Here is a 21,211-nt window from a genome sequence, read left to right as displayed (position 1 = left end):
TGTGAAATGAGAATATCAACTTATCATTTTTAGAGAATTCCTTTTTGTTATGGGGGCCCATGTTGGGGTATAACCAGTAAATTCACTGCCTGCGATGCTGGCCTCCAAAATGGGTACCTGTTTGCTTCTTATCCAGCTACCTGATAATGGCCTGGGAAGAAAACAAGGGAAGATGGCCCAAGTCCTTGAGCTGCTGCCACCACGTGGGAGATCCAGAAGAGGCTGCTGGTTCCTGGCTTCAGTCTGCACCAGCCCCAGCGGCTATCTGGTTCACTCTCCTAAACAAAAACAAAAACAAAATCTTCAATAGGAAATAAAAATTGTGTGCTAATGTAGAAGGACATTAAGAATCTTTGCTATTGTGGGAGACACTAGCCAGTTGAATCTCCCCTGAAGGCGCCAGGAGTGACTGATAAGGAGATACGTGAGCAGGATACATCCTGGTTCACAGGTTGAAAGAACCTGCTAGAAGAACTAGCTGTGTTTTGAGGAACTGTACCTTGCGGTTGAGATGTAAATGGTTCAAGCCCCTCCTCCCAGGATGCCTAAGTGACAACCTTCCTTTAAAAAAGTCTGGTGCTGTTCATAAACTTCGGTTATGGACCACCAGTCAGTAGTCCACACGTGTTATTATTGTCTCCGTGTACCAAGTTCGCTGCAGGACAGCGACATGCTCACTGTTTTGAGCATTACGCAATAGAAATTTTATTACCTACAAGCAAAAGCTTTGTACAAAGCTCCAAAGGCTTGCCTGCAAGAAATTCGTTCCAGGTACCCCCAGGGAAGAAAAGGACAGAGCAGGGCAGTCTGAGGGCCGAATAACGCTCCCCACGGACAAGCTAGCCAGCCACTGGGATGTTTCACACAGGACAGACGGCGCACTCACATCTTACTGGAACGGAACCGAAAAGTGGACACCTCACTCATTTCCTCTGGTACATCCGTGCCTCTCAGCGAGCGCAGTTCAAGCTCTAGGACCCCGTTCCCGCACGGCGGGCGCCTGAGCGGGTCTCCTTCCCTTCTCAACCCCGGAGCTGTCCACTCGCTCTCCCGCCCGCGCTGACGAGAAGCCAGCCCGCAAAGGACTCGGGGAAAAAGCCGCTGGCCAATCTAAGGGGCCGCCGGGCCGGCAGGAGAGGCGAGCACAGCCCGTTTTGTTGATTGACGCTAGACTCTCCAATGAAAACAGAGCATGCGTGGGCTTTCACCAATCCTGTTCAGAGGTGTGGATCCTGTGGGCGGTGCCTGGGGTCGCGGAGGCCGTTCGCTTCTGTGGAAACGGCTGGTGGGATTCGCGGTGCCTGGGCTTTAGGGAGATAAAGTCGTTGAGAGAAACGTCTCTGTGCGGAGAGAAAATGAGTTTAGCTCTGAGGTCGGTAACCAGGCAGTGGTGCTCTCCACACCCCGGAGTGGGGCCCCGCAGGGCCGGTGTGTGCGGGTGTGTCAGGGCGGCCGTTTGGGGCCCAGGTGAAGAGGGGTGTCGTTCGCCTGCCCAGCCGCTGCGCCCGTGGGGGCCCTGGCATCCTGCAGGCGGCGACTCGGGTGCATCTGCTGAGGTGGTGGCAGGGCCTGGCGCTGCCAGGAGGCTGGGGGTGGGGGTGGGCAGGACAGCGAGGCGTGGTGGTCGCCTGGCCGGGGGTGGGGGGACGTCCGGTCCTGCGGCTCTCTTAGTTGGGAGAGGGGGCGGGTGAGAGGAGTGATCTTTTGGAAGTAACCTGCTCCGCGGCGGGTTGCTCACCTGGACCCTGTGGAGTCGGAGACCCCTTGCAGTGACTCCGTGTTCCAGTCCTTAGCCCCCCTGTGTGTGGCTCCTTCCGCTTAGACAGTGTGCCTTAATCACGTGCCTGTAGGCAGGCAGGCCTCTCGTGGGACCCTCGGAGGGGGTCAGGTGTGTGTGGGTTCCGGACGCGCCCCCTGACTCCGGAGATGCCCAAGGTTGCGTCCACCCAGGTCTCTTGTGGAAGATCTGGCTGGTTCACTCTTCTCGTGGCCTCACCAGGCTGGGCCTGGAGTCTTGGACTCCAGCTGGGTCTTGTGCGTGGGTTGCAAGGGCTGGAGCTTTGGGTCCAGCTTCAGCCCGCCTTCCCCGAGAAGCTGGGTCTGAGGTGAGTCCCTGGACTCTAGAATCTTCTTGGATAGATGAGGCAGCTTAACCTGCAGACCCACCATGCTGTTCCCCCTCATCCCCCAAGGACTTTGAAATACAAGTGACATAGGCTGTGCTGATACCTTCAACTGGTTTTATGTTTAAACAGTTTAAGTCCTTGTGATATAGGCTTACTAATATTTTGGCTGATGTATTAATATCGAAGAAATGACAAAGTGTCCAATTTGTGCAAACGTGATCTGAATATGACTGGAACTTACAAGATATACATTAGTAGATAAATTCTGTGACATTTCTTTGTAGTGATTCTGACAGTGTAATTCCACGAAGTATGCCCAAGGGTAGTAAACAAAACATAGGTGGGGATTGTCAGCTCTAAGTTGACTTTGACTTAAACAGGATTTTTTTTTCACACTCTTGTGGAATGACGTGAGTGGTAACCGTTGGCATTTTTCGTTTCAGTTGAGGATTTTGATGTCGAAGTAACACTTCTTACCAATTCTTGTTTCTTTCACAGTAATAGTAGTAAGAATAGATACCAAGCTGGGATGAGGGAAAATTTGGTCCCCATGTTTTTAGATTTACTTGTGTTTTTGAAAGACAGAGTGATGGAAAGACAGTGCCGGTTTGCTCCCCAAATGGCCACAGTGGCTGGTGCTTGGACAGTCCGAACCCAGGGACCAAGAATGCCCATCCAGGTCTCCCCCAGGGGTGACTGCTACCCAAGCAATTGCGCCATCTTTGATTCCCTCCCCGGATACTGTAACAGGGAACTGGTTCACAAAGAGCCTCTGGGACCTGGGTGGCCATTCAAATGAGATGTCAGCGTTGGGGCCAGTGGCTTAAAGCACTGTCCCACAGCGCTGGCCTGAGGTCCCCATTTCGCAGTCACAGTTGTTCATGTTGGGAAGTGTACATTCACAGCAGTGCGGACTCATACAGAGTATTTCTTAAAATTTAGAAACTTGTTTATTGACTAATTTGTGTAAGAAAATAAGATGGAAGTGGACTGATAACTTTTTTTTTTTTGGTTTGCATTTCGTAGAAGTGAGCTTGTAGTAGACAAAACAAAGAGGAAAAAAAGAAGAGAGCTTTCTGAGGAGCAGAGACAGGAGATTAAAGATGCATTTGAATTATTTGACACGGACAAAGATGATGCGATTGATTATCATGAGCTGAAGGTAATGCGTTACATCTGTATTGATCTGTTACATTGGTTTGCATTTTTGATAGTCTTAAAATATACTTCTGAATAATTTTAACTACACTGGTTTTGGAACTATGAAGCCTTTTTAAGTATTCATAGATGCTATAATAAAGGTAGGGAGAAATGCTATTGTAGATTTATGAAAACACTTTTTGCATATTAAAGTGAATGAGATTTTCATTCAATTTATTTTTTTTAAAGATTGACTTTATTATTTGGGAAACAAAGTTAGAGGGAGAGGGAAAGAGACAGAGATCTCTCATCTGCTGGTTCACTCCACGAATGCCTGCAGTGCGCCCATAGCTAAGCTGGTCTAAAGCCCGGATACAGGAGCTTCTTCCTGATTTTCCATGTGGCACAGGGACCCAAGGATGTGGACCATTCTCTACTGCTTTTCCAGGCTACAGACAGGGAGCTGGATTGGAAGTAGAGCAGCCAGGACTTGAACCTGCACCCATATGGGTTAGTAGCACTACAGGTTGAGGATTAGACTGTTGAGCCACCATGCCTGCTCCTCAGTCATTCTTAATGATATATTTCCCCCATTGTTTTTATTTAGATTTAGTAAGCCTTTTTTTTCCTATTGGTAGAGTTTTACTTGTTGTTTAAATTTTTAGTTTAAGCATATTAGTAACACACCCTCCATCTACTTTCTTTGTTGCAAGTACTATAAGTTGTCTGATGTGGTGTTCAACATCTGCTAATGGAGGCTCACGTCAAGTTCAAGGTTTAGAATTGCTTATGATTCAGTGTATTAAGCTGCTGTCTGAGACACTAGCATCCCATATGAGCATCAGCTGGAGTTCCAGCTACTGTGCTTTGGTCCAGCCCCTTGCTAATGTACCTGAATAAGCAGTGAGAGATGGCCCAGGTGCTTGGACCCTTGCCACCCACATGGGAGACCCAGATGAGGGTTAAGGCTCCTGCTTTGGCCAGAACAGCCCTGGCGTTTGCGGCCAATTGGAGAGTGAAGCAGTAAGTGGAAGATCTCCTTCTTTCTCTATGCCTCTCCCTCTCTGGCTGCAACACTACCTTTCAAATAAGCAGATTTTTTTGAAAAGAATTTTTTGTTTAGAGTTGTGTGGTTCTTAAATTCAGCATAATTTGTTGAAGTCAGAAATTTTGAGGTTTTGAGTAGCCTTATTGGGTAAGTGAGTAACAGTATCAATAAAGTTACTTCTACTAACTTTGTAAGAGATTTTAAAAGATTTCACTTAGGCGTAAGACATCCTCAGTTACGGGCTTAGGATGTGTGTGTGAAAGCAGTGTGAGTGTGTCAGTGTGGCTTACTCAGTCCTGCAGTTCTCTCTGGCTCTGATTTAGTTACATTTGAGCAGTTCTGCCTTTATATTGTCTGTGTCATTTGTTCCCATTGACTTCTTAGTTTCAAACTTCGTTAGTTGAAGCTTTCCATTTCCTGGAATTCGCTAAGTTGTTTCTCTGCTTCTAGCTCACATTGTACACTATCGTTAGATTTAGATTTTTCTCAGATTGACCATTTTTTTTTCAGTGTTCATGAACCTCTACTGTTTCCTCACTGAACACTCCACGAAGTTCAGATTTCTTGGCTTTTCTCATCTGCTGGCTGCTATGATGGCCTGCGCTGTTCACTGTCCCTCAACCCTGTTCTTCGATTCAGTATCTGTTTACATACCAGCCGTCCTTTCTGCATGTCTACTCCTCCTGTGACCAGCAGGGAACAACTTGACTGTCTCCACAGAAGACTTCTTTAATGAGTACAAGGTCTTTCCTTCTTACTAGTGTCAGGATCTTGTTTACTTTGAGCTCATTGTCCTACACTGTTCATTTGCTCACTAGTCATGTACAATCTGATGGCAATATTTCTTCTGTTGTGTAGCTTATTTTAATATTTATGTCATGCCTTTTTCTCATTCTTGGTTGTTAATCCCTTGATAAGCAGTAACTTGTTAAGACCTTTGGTGCTTCTGCTGATGAGCTTCCCAGGAGCTGGGGAGATACCCCCCTACGACTTTCCTGGTCCTCCTTTGCTCTCCTCTCCTTTTAGCTCAGGAGTTGATGAAAGCCCAGGGGCTTTTCTTTTGGGCTTCCTCAGCAGTGAGCAGAGTCCTGCATTGCTACTGTGACTCAAACACTAGTGCTGTCCCATGTGAAGAATGTGACATTGGTGGGACAGCATCTGCTTTCCAAAATCCTGCTGCTGGCATGACAGTAACTGAGTAAAGGGCTGATTGGTAAACCACAAAGCGCAACAATAAAATTCTGAGTGAGCACTTGCATCTGCAAAGGAGGGAAATCAGAAAACCCAAGAACAGTGTAAAACCTTAGAAGACAACTGTCAGATCACAGTATTTCCTGATTATGAACTAGTTGGTGTTCAGATAATGTAGTCCTAGCATTTGCAGAGACTTTATAAATATTCTGAGTGAAAGTAACAGGCACCGTTGGTTAGAATAGAATAAGGTATATTTGACTGCTTCTAAATTTCCTCTTAATTATGATGGTATTTTTCTTAAAGGGGGAAAAGCACTTTCTATTCTTATTCTTTAAGGAGCAAGTTGCATTTGACTTTCCAGTGAATGAGGTGAATAATGCAGAAACTAATTCTGAAAGAGTTCCGAGGATATCAAATTTGTCACTGCAAAGAAAGATAGCAGAAATTGTGTGTATACGAAGTATGAGTATTAGGGGTTCTTTAGTATATTTCATGAAAAAATATAAATTTCAAAATGTTTTGTATTAAAATTTATTTTTATTTTTAAAAAGTGTTAAACTTAGCTGTGTATTAAATCAGTTCGTTGTATAGTATATTCTGTAACACTTGATTAGTCTGTCACATAAAAGAGCAAACTATACATTTAATACCATCTATGCACCTGAGATTTTTAGCTGATAGACGTAAGACTAGTAAAATTGCTATAAAATGTAATTTTATATCATAACTTACACAATATTCGTGGAATGGAGTCCAACACCTTTTTCCCCAAAAGCAAACATCTTAATGTAGTCTTTATGTAGCTGCAATGGAAAACAACCTGAGTATTTTTGAGTAATGGTAACTTGTTCTGCATTCATGTTGTTTTGGTGTGTTTTTATTTTTAATGTACTGATTGTTGAGTCTAAGAAGATGTAACATTGCTCTCTATTTATTTAAGAAACACTGCCTTCATGAAGAACATAGAGTAATATTTGTTACCAAAAGGTTTCCTATTTGGTTCCAGGAATAAAGGACTATATCATTTGTTATGTTAAAGATTTTTGCAAAAGAATTGCATTTTATTAATGTGTTGTCATCTCTTAAGATGTAAAAATTCCATAAGAATTGGCAATTGTTTTCTTTGTGAAGAGCACCATATAATTTGCTTTTCTCTTTTAATCCAAAAGGTGGCAATGAGAGCCTTGGGGTTTGATGTGAAAAAAGCTGATGTATTGAAGATTCTTAAAGATTATGACCGAGAGGCCACTGGGAAAATCACCTTTGAAGATTTTAATGAAGTTGGTGTGTATGTTAATAAATAATCTATAGTCAGTAGTTAGGAAAGTGGTTACTTTTCTTTTTTTTTTACTGGTGCTTGGTGTATAATGTATCTCTTGTTTCAGGTTTTTTCTTTTTTTGATAGAAACCCATTTCTGATTTTTAAAGAAAGCACTGGCAGCTTTGCTGTGAAAGTCATAGTTTTGTCTGTTGTTCTGAATAACCTAACGAAGCAACTCTTGGGTGACCTTGTGTGGAAAGCTTTTTCCAAGTAACATGATTTATATTATGTGGTCAAAATTTTTTTTTCTCTTAATGAAACTAAAAATTGTTTGGAAAACAATTGCAAAGACCTTTCAGGCCTGTGGTTTTTGTTGCCAAGTAGGAAAAAAGGAAGCTGGTAGTAGTTGGAGTCCTTGGTTTTGTGCGCAGTGCGTTCCTTTCAGGCTGGCGGTTTCTAAGGTGCTGTATACTCTGGGCGACCTTGAGCTCAGTGAGTAAAGGCATCTGTTTCATGCTGAGGATGAGGAGGGGAGGTGAGGGAAGCAGTTGGCCAACTGGAAGCAGAAGAAAATGCTGCAGAGGCATCAATGTATTGTCATTTAAACTGGTTTAATATGGTCAAATTTTTGTACAGTTGATTCTGGTGGAGTGTTTATAGCATGTATAGATTATGCTTTTTCAGAGTAGGAGATTTTGGAAGGACTTTGCTGCTATATCTTAACTGTGCTGTTTATAATATTATCCATCAAATGCATACAGATTCTGGTTTCCTTTCATTGTTATTTTTCTAAACAAATGATATCATTTTTGATGGGTCATAATATAAGAATAGCTAGTTATTTTCACATTATCTCAGATGTGGCAGCAAATTACATTATATAGACAGATATACCCTTTAAATATTAAGCATGGAGCAGTATGGGAAGGAAAATGAGATTGCAATGAATAGGAAATAGATTCATATTCTTAGGTTTTGTGTTGTTGCATTTTTGTTTGCTTGTTTTGGTCTGAAAGCTCAAACCATTAGCAGGTGAGCTGCAAGACAGGCCTAAGAGAGAGAAACAATAGTATCCTGCCTCTTTGGGAGCAGATTCTTCTCGTAATTTATAGAATTGGGGAGATGAAGAGAGTCACCTTTATTCTGTTAGTTTGGGTCTTGTAGGATTTGAACTTCATTTTTTTTTTCCAGAAACAGGGTTTAAGCTATACGTGAGTGGTAACAAGTGCACCATTATCCAAATGGTCCTGCCATTGGGAAAGCACTATAACTCATTCTGTAATAAATAAGAAGATAATTAATTTTATACTTTTGACACATTGTAGTGGGTTGGAATGCACCACTTGTGGGGCAGATCAAGGGTTGCTTTCCAGGGTAGATGAGCTGCAAGTCAGCTGGGACTTGACTGGCATTCAGGTGCTGCACCATGGTGCAGGCTTTGAGTAAACATAACTTTTGAAATGTGATTTTTATTAATGGAGACCAGAGTCCAATGCCACCTCTGTGTTTTCTCGACATCTCATCTTATCCGTGTTATTAACAGAGCAGTAAGATTACATTTCTCCTAGAATAAATAGCTACAGCTAAATTTCAGCTGTGAGTCTCGAAGGTTAACTTTTGACAGGCTCAGCAAAAAGCACACTGTTTTTGGCCTTTCATTAAGAGTGCAAGTTTATTATTTTTTGGGAATCAAACAATCAAGAACTGTGTATTCTGTTTATTTGTTTATTGCTTTTAACTAGTGACTGACCACATGTTAAGGTCTGTTTTATACTTTCTGACAAGGAACTCCAAATCAGACCGGATGTCTGACTCAGCGTTAGGTACCACCTGTTACTGTCCCTCAGCCTTTTCCTGGTGGAATCTGGCACTTTACTGGATTCTTCCCAATAACAGAAAAAAACCAGTAAAATGGATTTAATGGCAGTGTTGAGTCCAGTCAGCCTGAGGCCCGTGAATAGCATAGATGTCTTGGGAATCACTAAGACCAAGAGAAGTGGTGTCTGTACTGCATCTACTCTTAACTGTGTACTACTTATTGTGTAACTATTTATTTAAAATAGATCATTGTATTGCTGTTCATTTACTTATTTGATGTTGGGTTCTGCACTGGTATGAGAAAGGAAAATTAATCACTTCCTGGTAGAGGGGGACAGAACTTTACCAAAGGGATTTAATTTAGGCCTTTGGGATGTGACTAGGGTCTCATTCCAAGGAGAAGATTGCAGGAGGAGTGGAGACGTGGCATTGCAGGAATAAAAGAGGGTACCAGACGTGTATGATCTGCTTGGGAAGTCAGGGCGCCTCTGGGGCACGAGACTAAAGAAACGACTGGGGAGGTGGGATTGGGCTCCCCAAATCTTGGTGCCATAAAACGTGCACTGGAAAGGACCCTTGATGGCCATGAAGAAATGACTTTTGATGTTTTTAAGAAAGTTGATGGATCAGAGTATTGGACGTTGGGTTGGAGGGAAAGGATGCTGCAGATAGAAAATACCAGACTTTTCATGCTGAGGATGAAAAGAAAGCTGTTAGACTTCAGGGTAAAAGCTACCACTATCCGTCCTGAAGGATTCTGTCACTGAGGAGGTTTATGGGCTTGATGATTCGGGCTTCAGCTCTGGGATAGTAACCAGCAGTTAGTAACACTGTTATCTCTTTTGGGATGGATCTGCAGGTGGGGGAGACAGCACCAGGTACCACAGTCACAGTAGAAGAAGGTGGGAGTTCGGCTTGCTGAGTTAAAGAACTGTAGCATGTTTGCATAAAGACTCCAAAAACTGAGAAATAGAGCTGCACTCATTTTTAGCATCACCTTTAATTATTTGTTTCATTTTAATGTGGTATTTTTGAATTTGCTGTTTCCCGAAGTGATTTTATATGTGTAAGGTCTAATTTGATTGAAGTAGATTTCTGAGAGTATATTTAAGTCATTTGAAAATGGCGTTACATGGGCAAAAATTTGGAATTTTATGAAACAGATGAACCTGCCTTGATTGCCAGTGTGTCAATCACCTTATTTTATAGAAAAAAAAAAATCTTATCTTTAAATTCAGAGTCACTATTATTTACTGGGTAATGTGTTAACAGTCTGCAGTGAGGGTTGTTTGTCAGTGCTAAGGCAGGCGGCATTCTAAGGAAAAGTGTTGTTTAGTGATTATGTAGAACCGTGAATCTGAAGTAACCATCACAGTTCAGGCAATAATGGGATAAGAATTTATACATCTTGGAGCCCCATCTGTTCCCCAGATCTCCGTGTTGCTTCTGTAAGTGCATTAATACTTTCAGCAAGCTGCTTTTTTGGTTCACCTGTCATGCAAATTATTTAATTGGTAGAGAAGATTTTTTAACACTTTTTTCTCCTTGTCCTGTATTTTGTTGGGATTAAGTTCAAAATAAGTTGAGTATGAGCCATGGAGAAGTGTGGTATTTTATTTTGGTGTTATGGCTGTATATATGCCAGCTTCTTCTTGACTGAATATTTATGAGCTGCAATTTGCATACTTATAGTAATAGACTTCAATTAATTACTTGGAAACCTTTTTGTATAAAATTAATGGATGAATAAGGAAAAAAAAAGCCTGTGGATCATATGTGTAAATGATATAACGTTAGCTTGAATAATAAGGTACTTGTTCAATCAAATACAGATGAAACAGCAGCAAAACAACAAAAAACTTGTTGGGGACTTGGGCTGCAATTTTTTTAAATTTTCATTTTGAATTCATTAGGTTTAACTTTCCCATGCTTGACATGTTTTAGCCATTGCAGCTTTTTAATGAGTCTGTAAATTAAACAGGATTAAGTTATTTTTAAACGCTCTTTCTTGTAGTGAGTCGAATATCTTGTAGAATTATTTGAGATGTTTAGATTTTTTTTTTCAGAATTTTATTTAGTAGTATACAAAACTTTATACTATGAATTTTTTACTTCAGTATGTATTATTGTGGTTATGGATTGAAAACTGGTAATATAAAGATATTTAAGCTTACTAAATTGTTACAAGTTATTTTATTTAATATATATTAAAATATACTGTTGAAATATACTAATACTATTGAGCTCCAGAATTACTTATTTTTAAGTTGTGCACGGTTTTGTCTTATCCAAAAGGGGATGGGAGTTAGGCTTCCTCTGCTCATTGGTGTGTGTGTGTGTGTGTGTGTGTGTGTGTGTGTGTGTGTGTTGGAATATAATCTGATTCAATTCTTGTAACTACTTTCCACATGTGGGAAAACCAAGAGGCCCTTATGACCGGTGTTGTGGTGCAGTGAGTTAAGCTGCCACTTAGGGTACCCTGTCCAGTTTTGGAGGACAGCTTGAGTCTCAGCTGATCTGCTTCTGGATTCAGGTTCCTGATAATGCTCCTGGGAGGCAGCAAATTACAGCCTGAGTTCTGAGGCACCTGCCAGCAATGTGGGAGAGCCAGGTGGAGTTTTAGGCTCCTGGCTTTGACCTGGCCCAAGCTGGCCATTGTAGTCTTGGAGAGAGAACCAATGGATGGAAGATTGTGTTCTCTTTTTGATTTCCCTCTAAATTGCGCTCCGCCTTCTAAATAAATAGAAAAATCGTGGAACAGTGAAGCAGGTTATTCTAAATCATGTGGAATGTTCCTGTCTTCCCTGAGATTGTGCCTGTGTCAGTGATGGTCATGCTTTTGTGAATAATTCAAGTTTTGCTGTTTTTAAATTTGGCTAAATTGGAGAATTAGTATTAGCAGTAAGTTTAGCCAGCAACTGTATTCAGTTCCTTCTGATTATCTCTCTGCAACTAGTTTACAGCTAGTAGGTTGGTTTGCTTGATGTCAGTGGTGCTTAGTATTACTCTTGATGATTGTAGGCCATAAGTAAGGAAGGTATGGGTATGGTTCCTTTCATTTTGCATCCGTATGGTATAATTTTGCCTGCTCTTGTAAGACAGATTGTTGACAATAAGAAGGTTAAAAAATATAATATCAGTTTGGCTTTTTGATTTTTAGATTTATTTGTGTTTGAATATCTAGCTTGACATTTTATTGTCAGATTAAATGTTGATACATTCACTGCCTTAATTGTCATTTTATATTTAGTTGACTTCACAGTTGAATGTCTTTGTGATTATGCAGGCTTAAAATATATTTTTTAACTGTAGTGACAGACTGGATATTGGAAAGAGATCCACATGAAGAAATCCTGAAGGCGTTTAAACTATTTGATGATGATGATTCAGGAAAAATCAGCTTGAGAAATTTGCGTCGTGTTGCCAGAGAACTGGGTGAAAACATGAGTGATGAAGAACTTCGAGCCATGATAGAGGAATTTGATAAAGATGGTGATGGAGAAAGTAAGTTTTGGGTAAAGCACAATTTTGTAGTGTCATGATGCTATGCCTCTAATACGTGTTTTCTAAAACCTGACGATGCTATCACTAGTTATTCCGTGTGATGACTGTCCATCCTGTAATGGGCTGCTGGCATGAATACTGCACAGCCTCGGGTTAGAGTGAGGCAGCACGACAACGCCAACTGCGTGAGCATCCACAATTCAGGCAGAACTTCATTGTTCTCGGAACCAGAAAGCAGCTCTGAGATTTCAGCTGCTCCATAAAACTTCAGGCTTTGGAGCTTTCTCCTTAACCTGCATGCATTTCTAAGCTGTTTTTTTACTGTTCAGATGTTGGCGATATGTATGTTTTGCTTTGTTCACTGCTGCCTCCCTGCCTCGGGCCCTGTTACTTGCCTTTATTTTTTCCCTGCCTGCCTGTTGGGTGTAGTGTCCTGTGTGCTCAGTGGGCTTTACAAGGAGATTGACAGAAGTGCTTCCTGCCTCACCTTGCAATCTCCTTTCCTCCCTAGTTATGCTTTAGGCCTGTGCGCCCCTAATCTCTTTCTTCCGCAGACTGTTGATGAGGTCAGATCAGACCTACCGTACAGACTTGATGTTCTAACACAAAATGATTCTTAGCCTCTGGCATGAAGTTCAGGGCCTTTGATCATGCGTTCCACATTAAGCAGCTTTATTTCCCATTGTGGTGTTCGACTTCTCTGCTTTATCGTGCCCTCTCCGGAGGCACACTCTTGGACAGAGTACTCTTGAGTGTCTAGAAAACATGTTTTGCTGCTGTGCCTTTAGTCATACCTTTCTTCTATTCTGGCATGTTCTAGTTGCCTCCTTGTATCTACTAAAGTGTTGCTCTTTGTCACAGATATATTTGATATACCATGTTTTTCCCCAAAATTCTCTCCTAATGGTCTGTGATTGCATGATTATGAGAATTTCTTTGGGAAGTCATAATATATAGAGGGGCAAACTGCAAACTTTCACACTTTATGTGGATTCTTTGGGCTGCAAATCATGTTTGGTTTAGAGATACAAACTAATTTTTTGGTATGTTGAACTGCTAAAGGTCATACTCTCCTGCTTCTTCCAAGGACTTGAGTAATTCTATTTTTGTGAATTTTTTCACTGTGTCGTTTCTAACAGCAATGAACGTATTTTGTTACATTTATTGAGTAATATTAGCACCATAAGGGTAAAGCTATAATGACAATAAATAATTGTGTCTCCACCAGCACAGCCCAGTTTTTTTTTTCGAAAAGAGACTAAATGGGCCATCTTAAGAGTGATTTTTAAATGTGAATAAATTATTTCATAGTAATTATCTTTTAGACCTGTGTTTAAAATTGTGAATTATCTTAATTTTCATAATATCTTTTATAAAGTTGGTACAGTATTATACCTCTACAAGCATAGAATACATTGGTGAATAATGTCTGAGGAAGCAAAACCTTTGAGAAATTAGTAATCTGCTGAGTTTATCACAGAGTAATGCACGAATAAGCCATAACTCAGATCTCCATAGTGATGAGAACATGCTTTTTTTTTTCATTCCTGTTTTATTTTAAAGACAAAAAGGGAGACACGCACAGAGATCTGTCCTCTTGGTTCAGTCCCCAAATGTCTGCATAGACCAGGCCAAAGCCAGGGTCTTAATCCAGCTTTTTCACAGTGACTTTTGGGGCCCGAGTGCGAGAACCAGAACTTGCTGCCTTGCAGGCTGTGCCCTGGCTGACAGCTGCCATGCAAAGGAAGGAGCTGGAGTACCAGCCGAGCACTCTGACAGGGTCGTGAACATCCCCAGAAGCAGCTGAACCCCTGTGCCAAACACCTGCCCCCAAGAACAGACTTAAATAGAGAGCTATGGAGGACTAGACTGTAAAATAGTTAACTAGGCATCTATGTTTATGTGTTTTAAAAATTGCTCACTGTTGAAGTAATGTGATAGTAACAAATTCCACTGGCACTTGCAGTGCTAAACCTTGCTTTTTCACCTTCCAAACCAGAAGGTCTCTAAGATACTCAACTGACTTGATTCTCTACAATTTTTGCCAGCTACCTGTAATAAGACCTACCCTGTGAAATGATGGAATAATGACACGTTTTTTTAGGAAGGCAAAGGAGAAAAAAAGCAAATGTCATATTGATTTGACACCTAAGAGTCTTATCAAGTCCTAGTTTTAAACTATGCATCATGCCAGATTTATTAGGCTTTTAAATATGTGAAGCCAAATATTCAAAGGTATCAACTATTCTCTTTTAACTACCTGAAAGGCTCTCTGATAGTAGTTAGGTAGGTAGTTTTAATTTCCTTAATCCTTACTTTTTTGGACTTAACTGTTATGCTTGTAGATACGAAATCATGGAATAGTTTCAAATACTTTTGAAATACTATAAAACTTTAAGGTTTTGTGTAAAAACCAAAACTTAAAGTTTTATGTAAAATATAAAGATTAAGTGTTTTGTGGTTTTAGAACTTCTATATGAAGCTTGATTTGAAATTCAAGTACTGGGATTTTTCCGATTAAGAAAAAGTTCTAGGTTTTTATGTAACAAAATGTAAGTACTTTTCAGATTTTGAATATTTTAATTATGGTGTTCTCACTATCAAAATAACCAACTGTTAAATGATTATAAGGTTGTTATATTGTTTTTTTAATTGATATAATCATCCATTGTATTATTAAAATGTTTTTTTCTCATATTTTGCATTTTATCTGAAGGACAAAGAGAGATCCTTCATTTACAGGTTTATTCTGCAAATGTCCATAATAGCTAGGGTTTGGCCAAGACAAAGCCTGGGGCCTAGAAATCATCTGGCTCTCTCCCCTGGGTGCCTGGCACCCAAACAGCTGCCATTTCCCAGGGACTGTGTTAGCAGGAACCTGGATCACAAGCAGAGGAACCCAGAGCCAGGTGCCGTGCTGTGACACGGGGCTCCCAAGAGGCAACCTAGCCACGGCTCTACATTCTGTTCTTTTTCTCCTTGTCTTCTTTTGGTCTTGATGCCTTTGCTGGGCAGATAAGATCTACAGAGAAGACGAGAGATAGAAAAATCTGCCATCCGCTGGTTCACTCCCCAGATGGCCACAATGGCCGGAGCTGAACCAGTCCAAAGCCAGGAGCTGGGAGCTTCTTCCAGGTCTCCCTTGAGGGTGCAGAATCCCAATTCTTTGGGCCAGGGAGCTGGAAGGGAAATGGATCAGACAGGACACGAGCTGTGGTCTATATGGGATTCTGGTGCTTTCAAGGTGAGGATTTAGCCATCAAGCCATTGCTCCCGGCCAGTGTCAAGTTTTGTATAGTTGAGGATCCTACTTTTCAAGACGTATTCAGTGGCATTTACTTAACTGCAGAGGCACTGCTCCCAGTCGGTAAGAGCCTTAGAAGGAATTAGAGAGTGTTAAAGGTTTATGTATTCTGTTCTTACCACTTCTGTAGGAGTGTCTTGTGCATGTTTGATGTTGATGGCATGGATTCATGGTTCTCTCAGCTTGTGCACAGCTCATTCTTCCTAACTTAGAGCTTCTTTTCGCTAGGCACACCGTGTGTGCTTGCTATAGCTGTGCCTCTGATGGTATTCATCTGCCTCACCTTTTCCCATCTCCTTTCCAAATCCTGTGTTGTTTTTATTATAGCGCTCCCATCATGATTATTTTTTACCTGAGGTTTTCTCATCAGTAATATATCTTCACATTGTGATGGATTTTATTTCTCCACATGTATATGGTTTTTTACTTTAAAAATAATAGGATCACATTTTTGCTTACATAGTATTTCTTTCTTATAAAATCTGATAATCACTGAAACTGGTTTTCTATGTAGTTTCTGGGACTAAAATATTCTTTTCATTCCTGACAAACATGTTTTTGTCTCAACATTTAAAAATTCATTTTAAATCTCCAGTATTAATATCTTCAAGCCTTTTATAGTAAACACTGTTTCACCTCTGCCCAGGCTTGGTGAACGTATTATTGTATTTACTTTTTCTATACAGTATATTTTTTTTCTTTCCAAACTATCTGGAAATGAGTTCCATATATAAAGAACTTGACACCCTGGTATTTTCATATTTGTCTATTAGGAACATTGTCTTTCATAGCTATGATGTTGTTATACCTAATGAGAAACACTTCTGTGATGTCGTCTAGTCTCTCTCACATCAGTTTAAATATATTCCAGAATAGGAACCTGGTGTCTTTTTCACATATTAAACTTACTAAAGTACATGAAAATGTTTGTGTCAATGGAATGTTTTTATATCACCATCTACGGGCTGTAGGAGTTAAGAACAACTCAAAACCTTCTGTCACAGTGGAGTGTTCGCAGATGAAGGAAATGAGATATAAAATTGTTTTGGGCAGTGCTGTGTGTTAAAGCTGGGTATCGTTCTCAGTTTTCTCTCGCAGAATTTGTGCTTTGATAAGAAGTGTTCATTTTGGGGGCCCATAAACTCAAGGTTTCACAAGTGGAAACATTCTTTCCTAATGGCTTCTAACAAATGTGTGCATTGGTTTTTAGAAATTATACTTAATAAACTCAATTTTCTGTTGATTTTTTATCTTAAACATTATGCTTTATAAATGAGAAGTTCTTAATTAATTTTATCTTTGATTTTGATAAAGTTACAAATAGTCTTTACCAGTGACTATTTCCTGCATTTCTGTGTCTTATAGTTGCCGTTTGATCATTAAAATCAACTCTGTATATTTTTAATTTGTCATTTCTATTGACATTTTTGAGCTATGGTGACTTGGGCTTTTCTTTTTCTTTCTTTTTTTTTAATTGGGCTTTTAAATATATAAAAATTCAGTGGGGCTTATGAGTTGTGGTATAGCAAATTAAGTTGCTGACTTCCTGAATGGGTGCCAGTCAGAGTCCTGGCTGATCTACTTCACATCCAGCTCCTTACTGGTGTGGGTGGGAAAGCAGCAGAGCATGCGCCAAAAGCTTGGGCCCCTGCACTCACCTGGAAGACCGAGATGAAGCTCCTGGATTGTGACTTTGATCTGACCTGCCTGTTGTGGCCATTTAGGGAGAGAACCAACAGATGGAGGAGCTCTGTTTTTGTCTCTCACTCTCTCTCTTTGTAACTCCGCCTTTCATAGGAATACAATAAATCTTTAAATAGATACAGAAAAGTTCAGAAAACAGAATCTCGACTTATTTTTTCTGATTTTGTCCTTTAGAATTCATTTAATTTATATGTATGGTTCTGGTTTAATTATTAAGGGAAAATTGGTTAAGTAAACTAGTAAATATCAAAAGGGTGATTAGCCATTGTGTAGAAAAGTATGGTGATGATTGACTTTTTGGTAACATAATATTTTATTATATTAATATGTTATTTTAATGGCTGTCCTGCTTTATGAGCATTTGTATTGAAGAAGTTCTATTTAAAAAGCTTAATTTCCTAGAGCGAAATAAAATAACCATGTCTTGAATCATTATGAATTTTGTAGAGTGCAAAAAGTTTTGAGTAATATACAGTGGTAATTTTCATCTCTGAAAAAATACTGTTTTTCTGACTGTTGTGTTTTCTTTCTTACCACAGTAAACCAAGAGGAGTTCATTGCTATTATGACGGGTGACATTTAAAGAATGATAAGAATAAACACTTGAAAATGTTGCAGTCACCATCTTAAATACTGTATCTGTGCCTGGAGCCACTTTTTAAAACCTTGTTTTTCTTTGCCCCTTCTTTTTTTCCCCCCAAAAGGTCCAAGAATAAGCAATTTTATATACCTGTGTGTTTTGCTGTTGAGTTTTGTTATATGAACATTGTTGATATGCAAATAGTTTAGCTTTGTGTTTACAATATAGCGTTCATATAAAGTTTTGAAAGATCAAATCATGTGGTACCTATTCTTTGAGATTTTTTTATTTAGTATCAGTCACTTATTTTGTGAACACAGTTTTCAGCCTTCTATTAATAAAGAGTTTATTTTATTAGTATTTTAAAACTTGGTTAATTTTCTGTCCTATTTTTTATGTCTAATGTCTGCTAATGCCCAGATTTTAAAAATCTTTTCTCTCACTTTTACTGGATAATGAAACATAAATTGAAATACAACTGTCAATAGAGTGGTTCCTTTTTCATTAAGATTTCATCAGGTTGGATAATTTATGTTTCTGTACAAGATGCTTCTATGGGTCTAATTCATTTTTGTATGATTCACATCTTTCAGTTTGGAAGAAATGGTGTGAATGTAGACCTGTGTATTCTCACACATTATGTCCCTTAACTCCTCTGCTGTCTCTTCCTGGTAGGACAGGTGAATCTGAAGAGTTCCCTCTTAAACCAATTGAATGGATACAATTGAGATCATTTCACTTCTTGATAGAATTAAAGACTTAACTTTTGGAATCTTGATTGTGACAATTATCACTCAAACATCACAGTGATGAAAATAGAAAACCATTAAATTGCAGAAATAATTTAAGGCTGTGTTTCGCCTATATAAAGGAACATTCTGTGATTCATCAGGAAACAGTACACTACCTCCTAGGTGTTGGTGGACTTCTCTGATTTATAGAAATGTAAATTGGGGGAACACAAGTGATTTTTGGAAAATAAGTCTTAGAAAAATGGAACACATTGATTCTTAAATAACAACCCAGTTTCTAGTGGTATGGGCTCTGTCAGGAAGAGAATTGAGTTGACCAAATGATCTTTATTTGGACCTGTTTTAAATTTAATAAAATTTGAGGCAATTTTAATGTTGTGAGATTCCTAGAATAGTTTATTTTAAAGGTTCTTTTTATTTGAAAGGCAGATTTACAGAGAGAGAAGGACAGACAGAAAGAGGGGATCTTTTATCTGCTGCTTCACTCCCCAGATGACCACTATGTCTGTAGCTGGGCCAAATCAGAGGCAGGAGCCAGGAGCTTCCTCCAGGTCTCCCATGTGGGTGCAGGGTCCCGAGGGCTTGGGCCATCCTCCACTGCTTTCTCAGGCCATAAGTAGGGAACTGGATTAGAACTGAAGCATTTGGGACACAAACTGGCACCCTATGGCATGCCGGTGGTACAGGCGGAGGCTTGGCATAATATGCCACAGTGCCAGCCCGGCACCTAGAATATTAAGAGTTATCCACTAGAAGTTTGAGAGAAGAATTAGTAAGGAATAACATAACAGTAACAACAGTGACATTTCATAGTTACCTAGAGAGCAATTGTCCCCTAGAGTAAAATGTAATGTTGAATATGAAATCAGTGTCTATAGTCTAAGCAGTATTTAAGGCAACAAATATGCTTTGACATTCAAAAAAAAATTTTTTTAATCACTTTTCCTGGTGAATTACCTTCTGTGTCTTGATCATGAAATATGGTGATCTCCAGGAAAATGAAGAAGAAAGCAGCTGAAAAGTAAACTCAATCTTGCCGGTTGTGTACTTTTTTTCAACAATAATTTGTTGCTTTTAAGGGAGAGATCAGTTTCCTTGGGATGGCAGTTTTACTGTGGGTTAGGGAGAGTGCCTGCCTTGGCTCTTCATGTCTGCGGAAGCTGTGCCTTACAGGATGACGTAAAGTACTCCCAGCCGTACCAGTGTTAGGAATTGTTGAGTCGACAAACTGATGGAACTGGCTAGGAGGGGGTAGTCTGAAGGATTGGTTATTTTTGCCAGAAGGAGGTGGGTGTTAGCCGTATATGTCATCATATTTATCATGAGTGCGTTGCTGTTTGGGTGTCACGCTAAGCTCTGATAACTGGAGATTTGCCAACTAAGCTCTTTTGTTTCACCTTTGTTGCACACCAGTATAGCCTGCTGTTTTCTTCTCTTTTTAAGCATGTGTATTTGTGAGGCAGAGGTACAGTTCCCATCTGCTTGGTTCACTCCTAATTCCCTCAGAGCGGCCAGGGCTGTGTCAAGGCCAAATCCAGGAGCTGGGGCCTCAGTCCTCATGCGCTGCATGCGTGTCAGGGACCCAGGTGTTTGAACCATCCCGGTTTCTCTTGGAGTTAGAAGCTGGAGCCCAGCATGAACCTGGTGTGAAATGCAGGCGTCTTCACTGGGGCCCCTGCTGCCGGCCTCATGCCTGCCTCAACTGGCTGTCCAAGGAAGCCGTGAACCTATTAGAATCTCCCACAGTACAATCTGCTGGGTAGATAAATACTGTAAGGAGAAAGTTGAAAGTGCTTTTATTAATGTGTGACAATGCAGAAGAAAAAAGCACTTGATCCTTCTGTTTTTTTAAAAAATTATGCCTTTTATTTGAAAGGCAAGGCAGATTTTTACATAAAAAGGAGCGAGAGGTCTTTCATATTCTGGTTCACTCCTTGAATTTCTGCAATGGTCAGAGCTGAGATGATCCAAAGCTGGGAGCCAGAAGCCTCCTCTGGGTCTCCAACATAGTTGCAGGGTCTCATGGACTCAGGCCGTCCTCTGCTGCCTTACCAGGCCATAAGCAGAGAAATTGGAAGTGGGGCAGCCAGGTAACAAACCAGTACCTGGATTGGATGCTGGTGCCACAGCCTGGAGGAATAAGATTGCTGTACCGCCGTGTCAGCCATTGGCTTTTCCTGTCTTTTTCACGACACTGACACCAGACTGTCCAGTGTACACCAACAAAGTTGTCTGTGAATCAGCTTAACTCTGACAGACTCCATAGATTAAAGGTTCCTCCCATGAGACTGACCTCAACTCCCGCATGAACCGCAAGCCTCAGGTTGTGACCCGTGATGCTCAGCTGTGGCCATAAATTAGACCTTCCCAGTACTAATTCACTGGTTTGGGAATTTGCTGCCTGCCTCTCAGAACTCAGGGTGGCATTTATGCTGGTTTGTCATAAAGGACATTCCAAAGGCCACACGAGAAGAATTGTGGCACTTCGTGGGCTACCCGGGCACGTTACTCTTCAGGCATCTCTATGCTTCTGGACAGAGTCCTTCACATTTTGTGAAAATATCATTGAACAGGCTTGACTTTATCTTTGGCGACTGGTGATTCACTTAAACTTGAGTTCATGGGAAAAGGGGACAGAACTTACATTCTAACCCGTTGGTGGTTCCCAAGGCAACCAGGAGCCCGTCCCCACCTATCTAGCTGTTCAGGAGCAGTCGTTCTCAGCTGCACAGGTTTGAGGAGCTGTGTGCCATGAAACCAGGCAGGGGAGGAGTGCACAT

General features: G+C 40.5%; 1 protein-coding gene across 1 annotated transcript; it reads left to right on the top strand.

Annotated features, from left to right (window-relative positions):
- The first annotated feature begins 1,216 nt into the window (after window positions 1–1,216).
- On the top strand, window positions 1,217–17,935 carry CETN3 (centrin 3). The gene is made up of 5 exons (XM_004586206.4): window positions 1,217–1,372; window positions 3,153–3,288; window positions 6,678–6,792; window positions 11,900–12,091; window positions 17,639–17,935. Exons 1-5 carry the CDS (start codon window positions 1,356–1,358, stop codon window positions 17,680–17,682), a joined length of 504 nt encoding a protein of 167 aa, XP_004586263.1. The 5' UTR covers window positions 1,217–1,355; the 3' UTR covers window positions 17,683–17,935.
- The last annotated feature ends 3,276 nt before the right edge of the window (window positions 17,936–21,211 follow it).

The sequence above is a fragment of the Ochotona princeps genome, chromosome 28 (assembly GCF_030435755.1).
Source record: "Ochotona princeps isolate mOchPri1 chromosome 28, mOchPri1.hap1, whole genome shotgun sequence".
Taxonomy (NCBI): domain Eukaryota; kingdom Metazoa; phylum Chordata; class Mammalia; order Lagomorpha; family Ochotonidae; genus Ochotona; species Ochotona princeps.
This window is presented reverse-complemented; position numbering and strand designations above follow the sequence as displayed.

What these genes read in the sequence shown, in the direction of transcription:
- CETN3 (XM_004586206.4), top strand. An exon ending in TTGATTATCATGAGCTGAAG is followed by an intron (nt 3,289 to 6,677) that starts GTAATGCGTTAC and finishes TTAATCCAAAAG; the next exon opens with GTGGCAATGAGAGCCTTGGG. An exon ending in TGAAGATTTTAATGAAGTTG is followed by an intron (nt 6,793 to 11,899) that starts GTGTGTATGTTA and finishes TTTTAACTGTAG; the next exon opens with TGACAGACTGGATATTGGAA.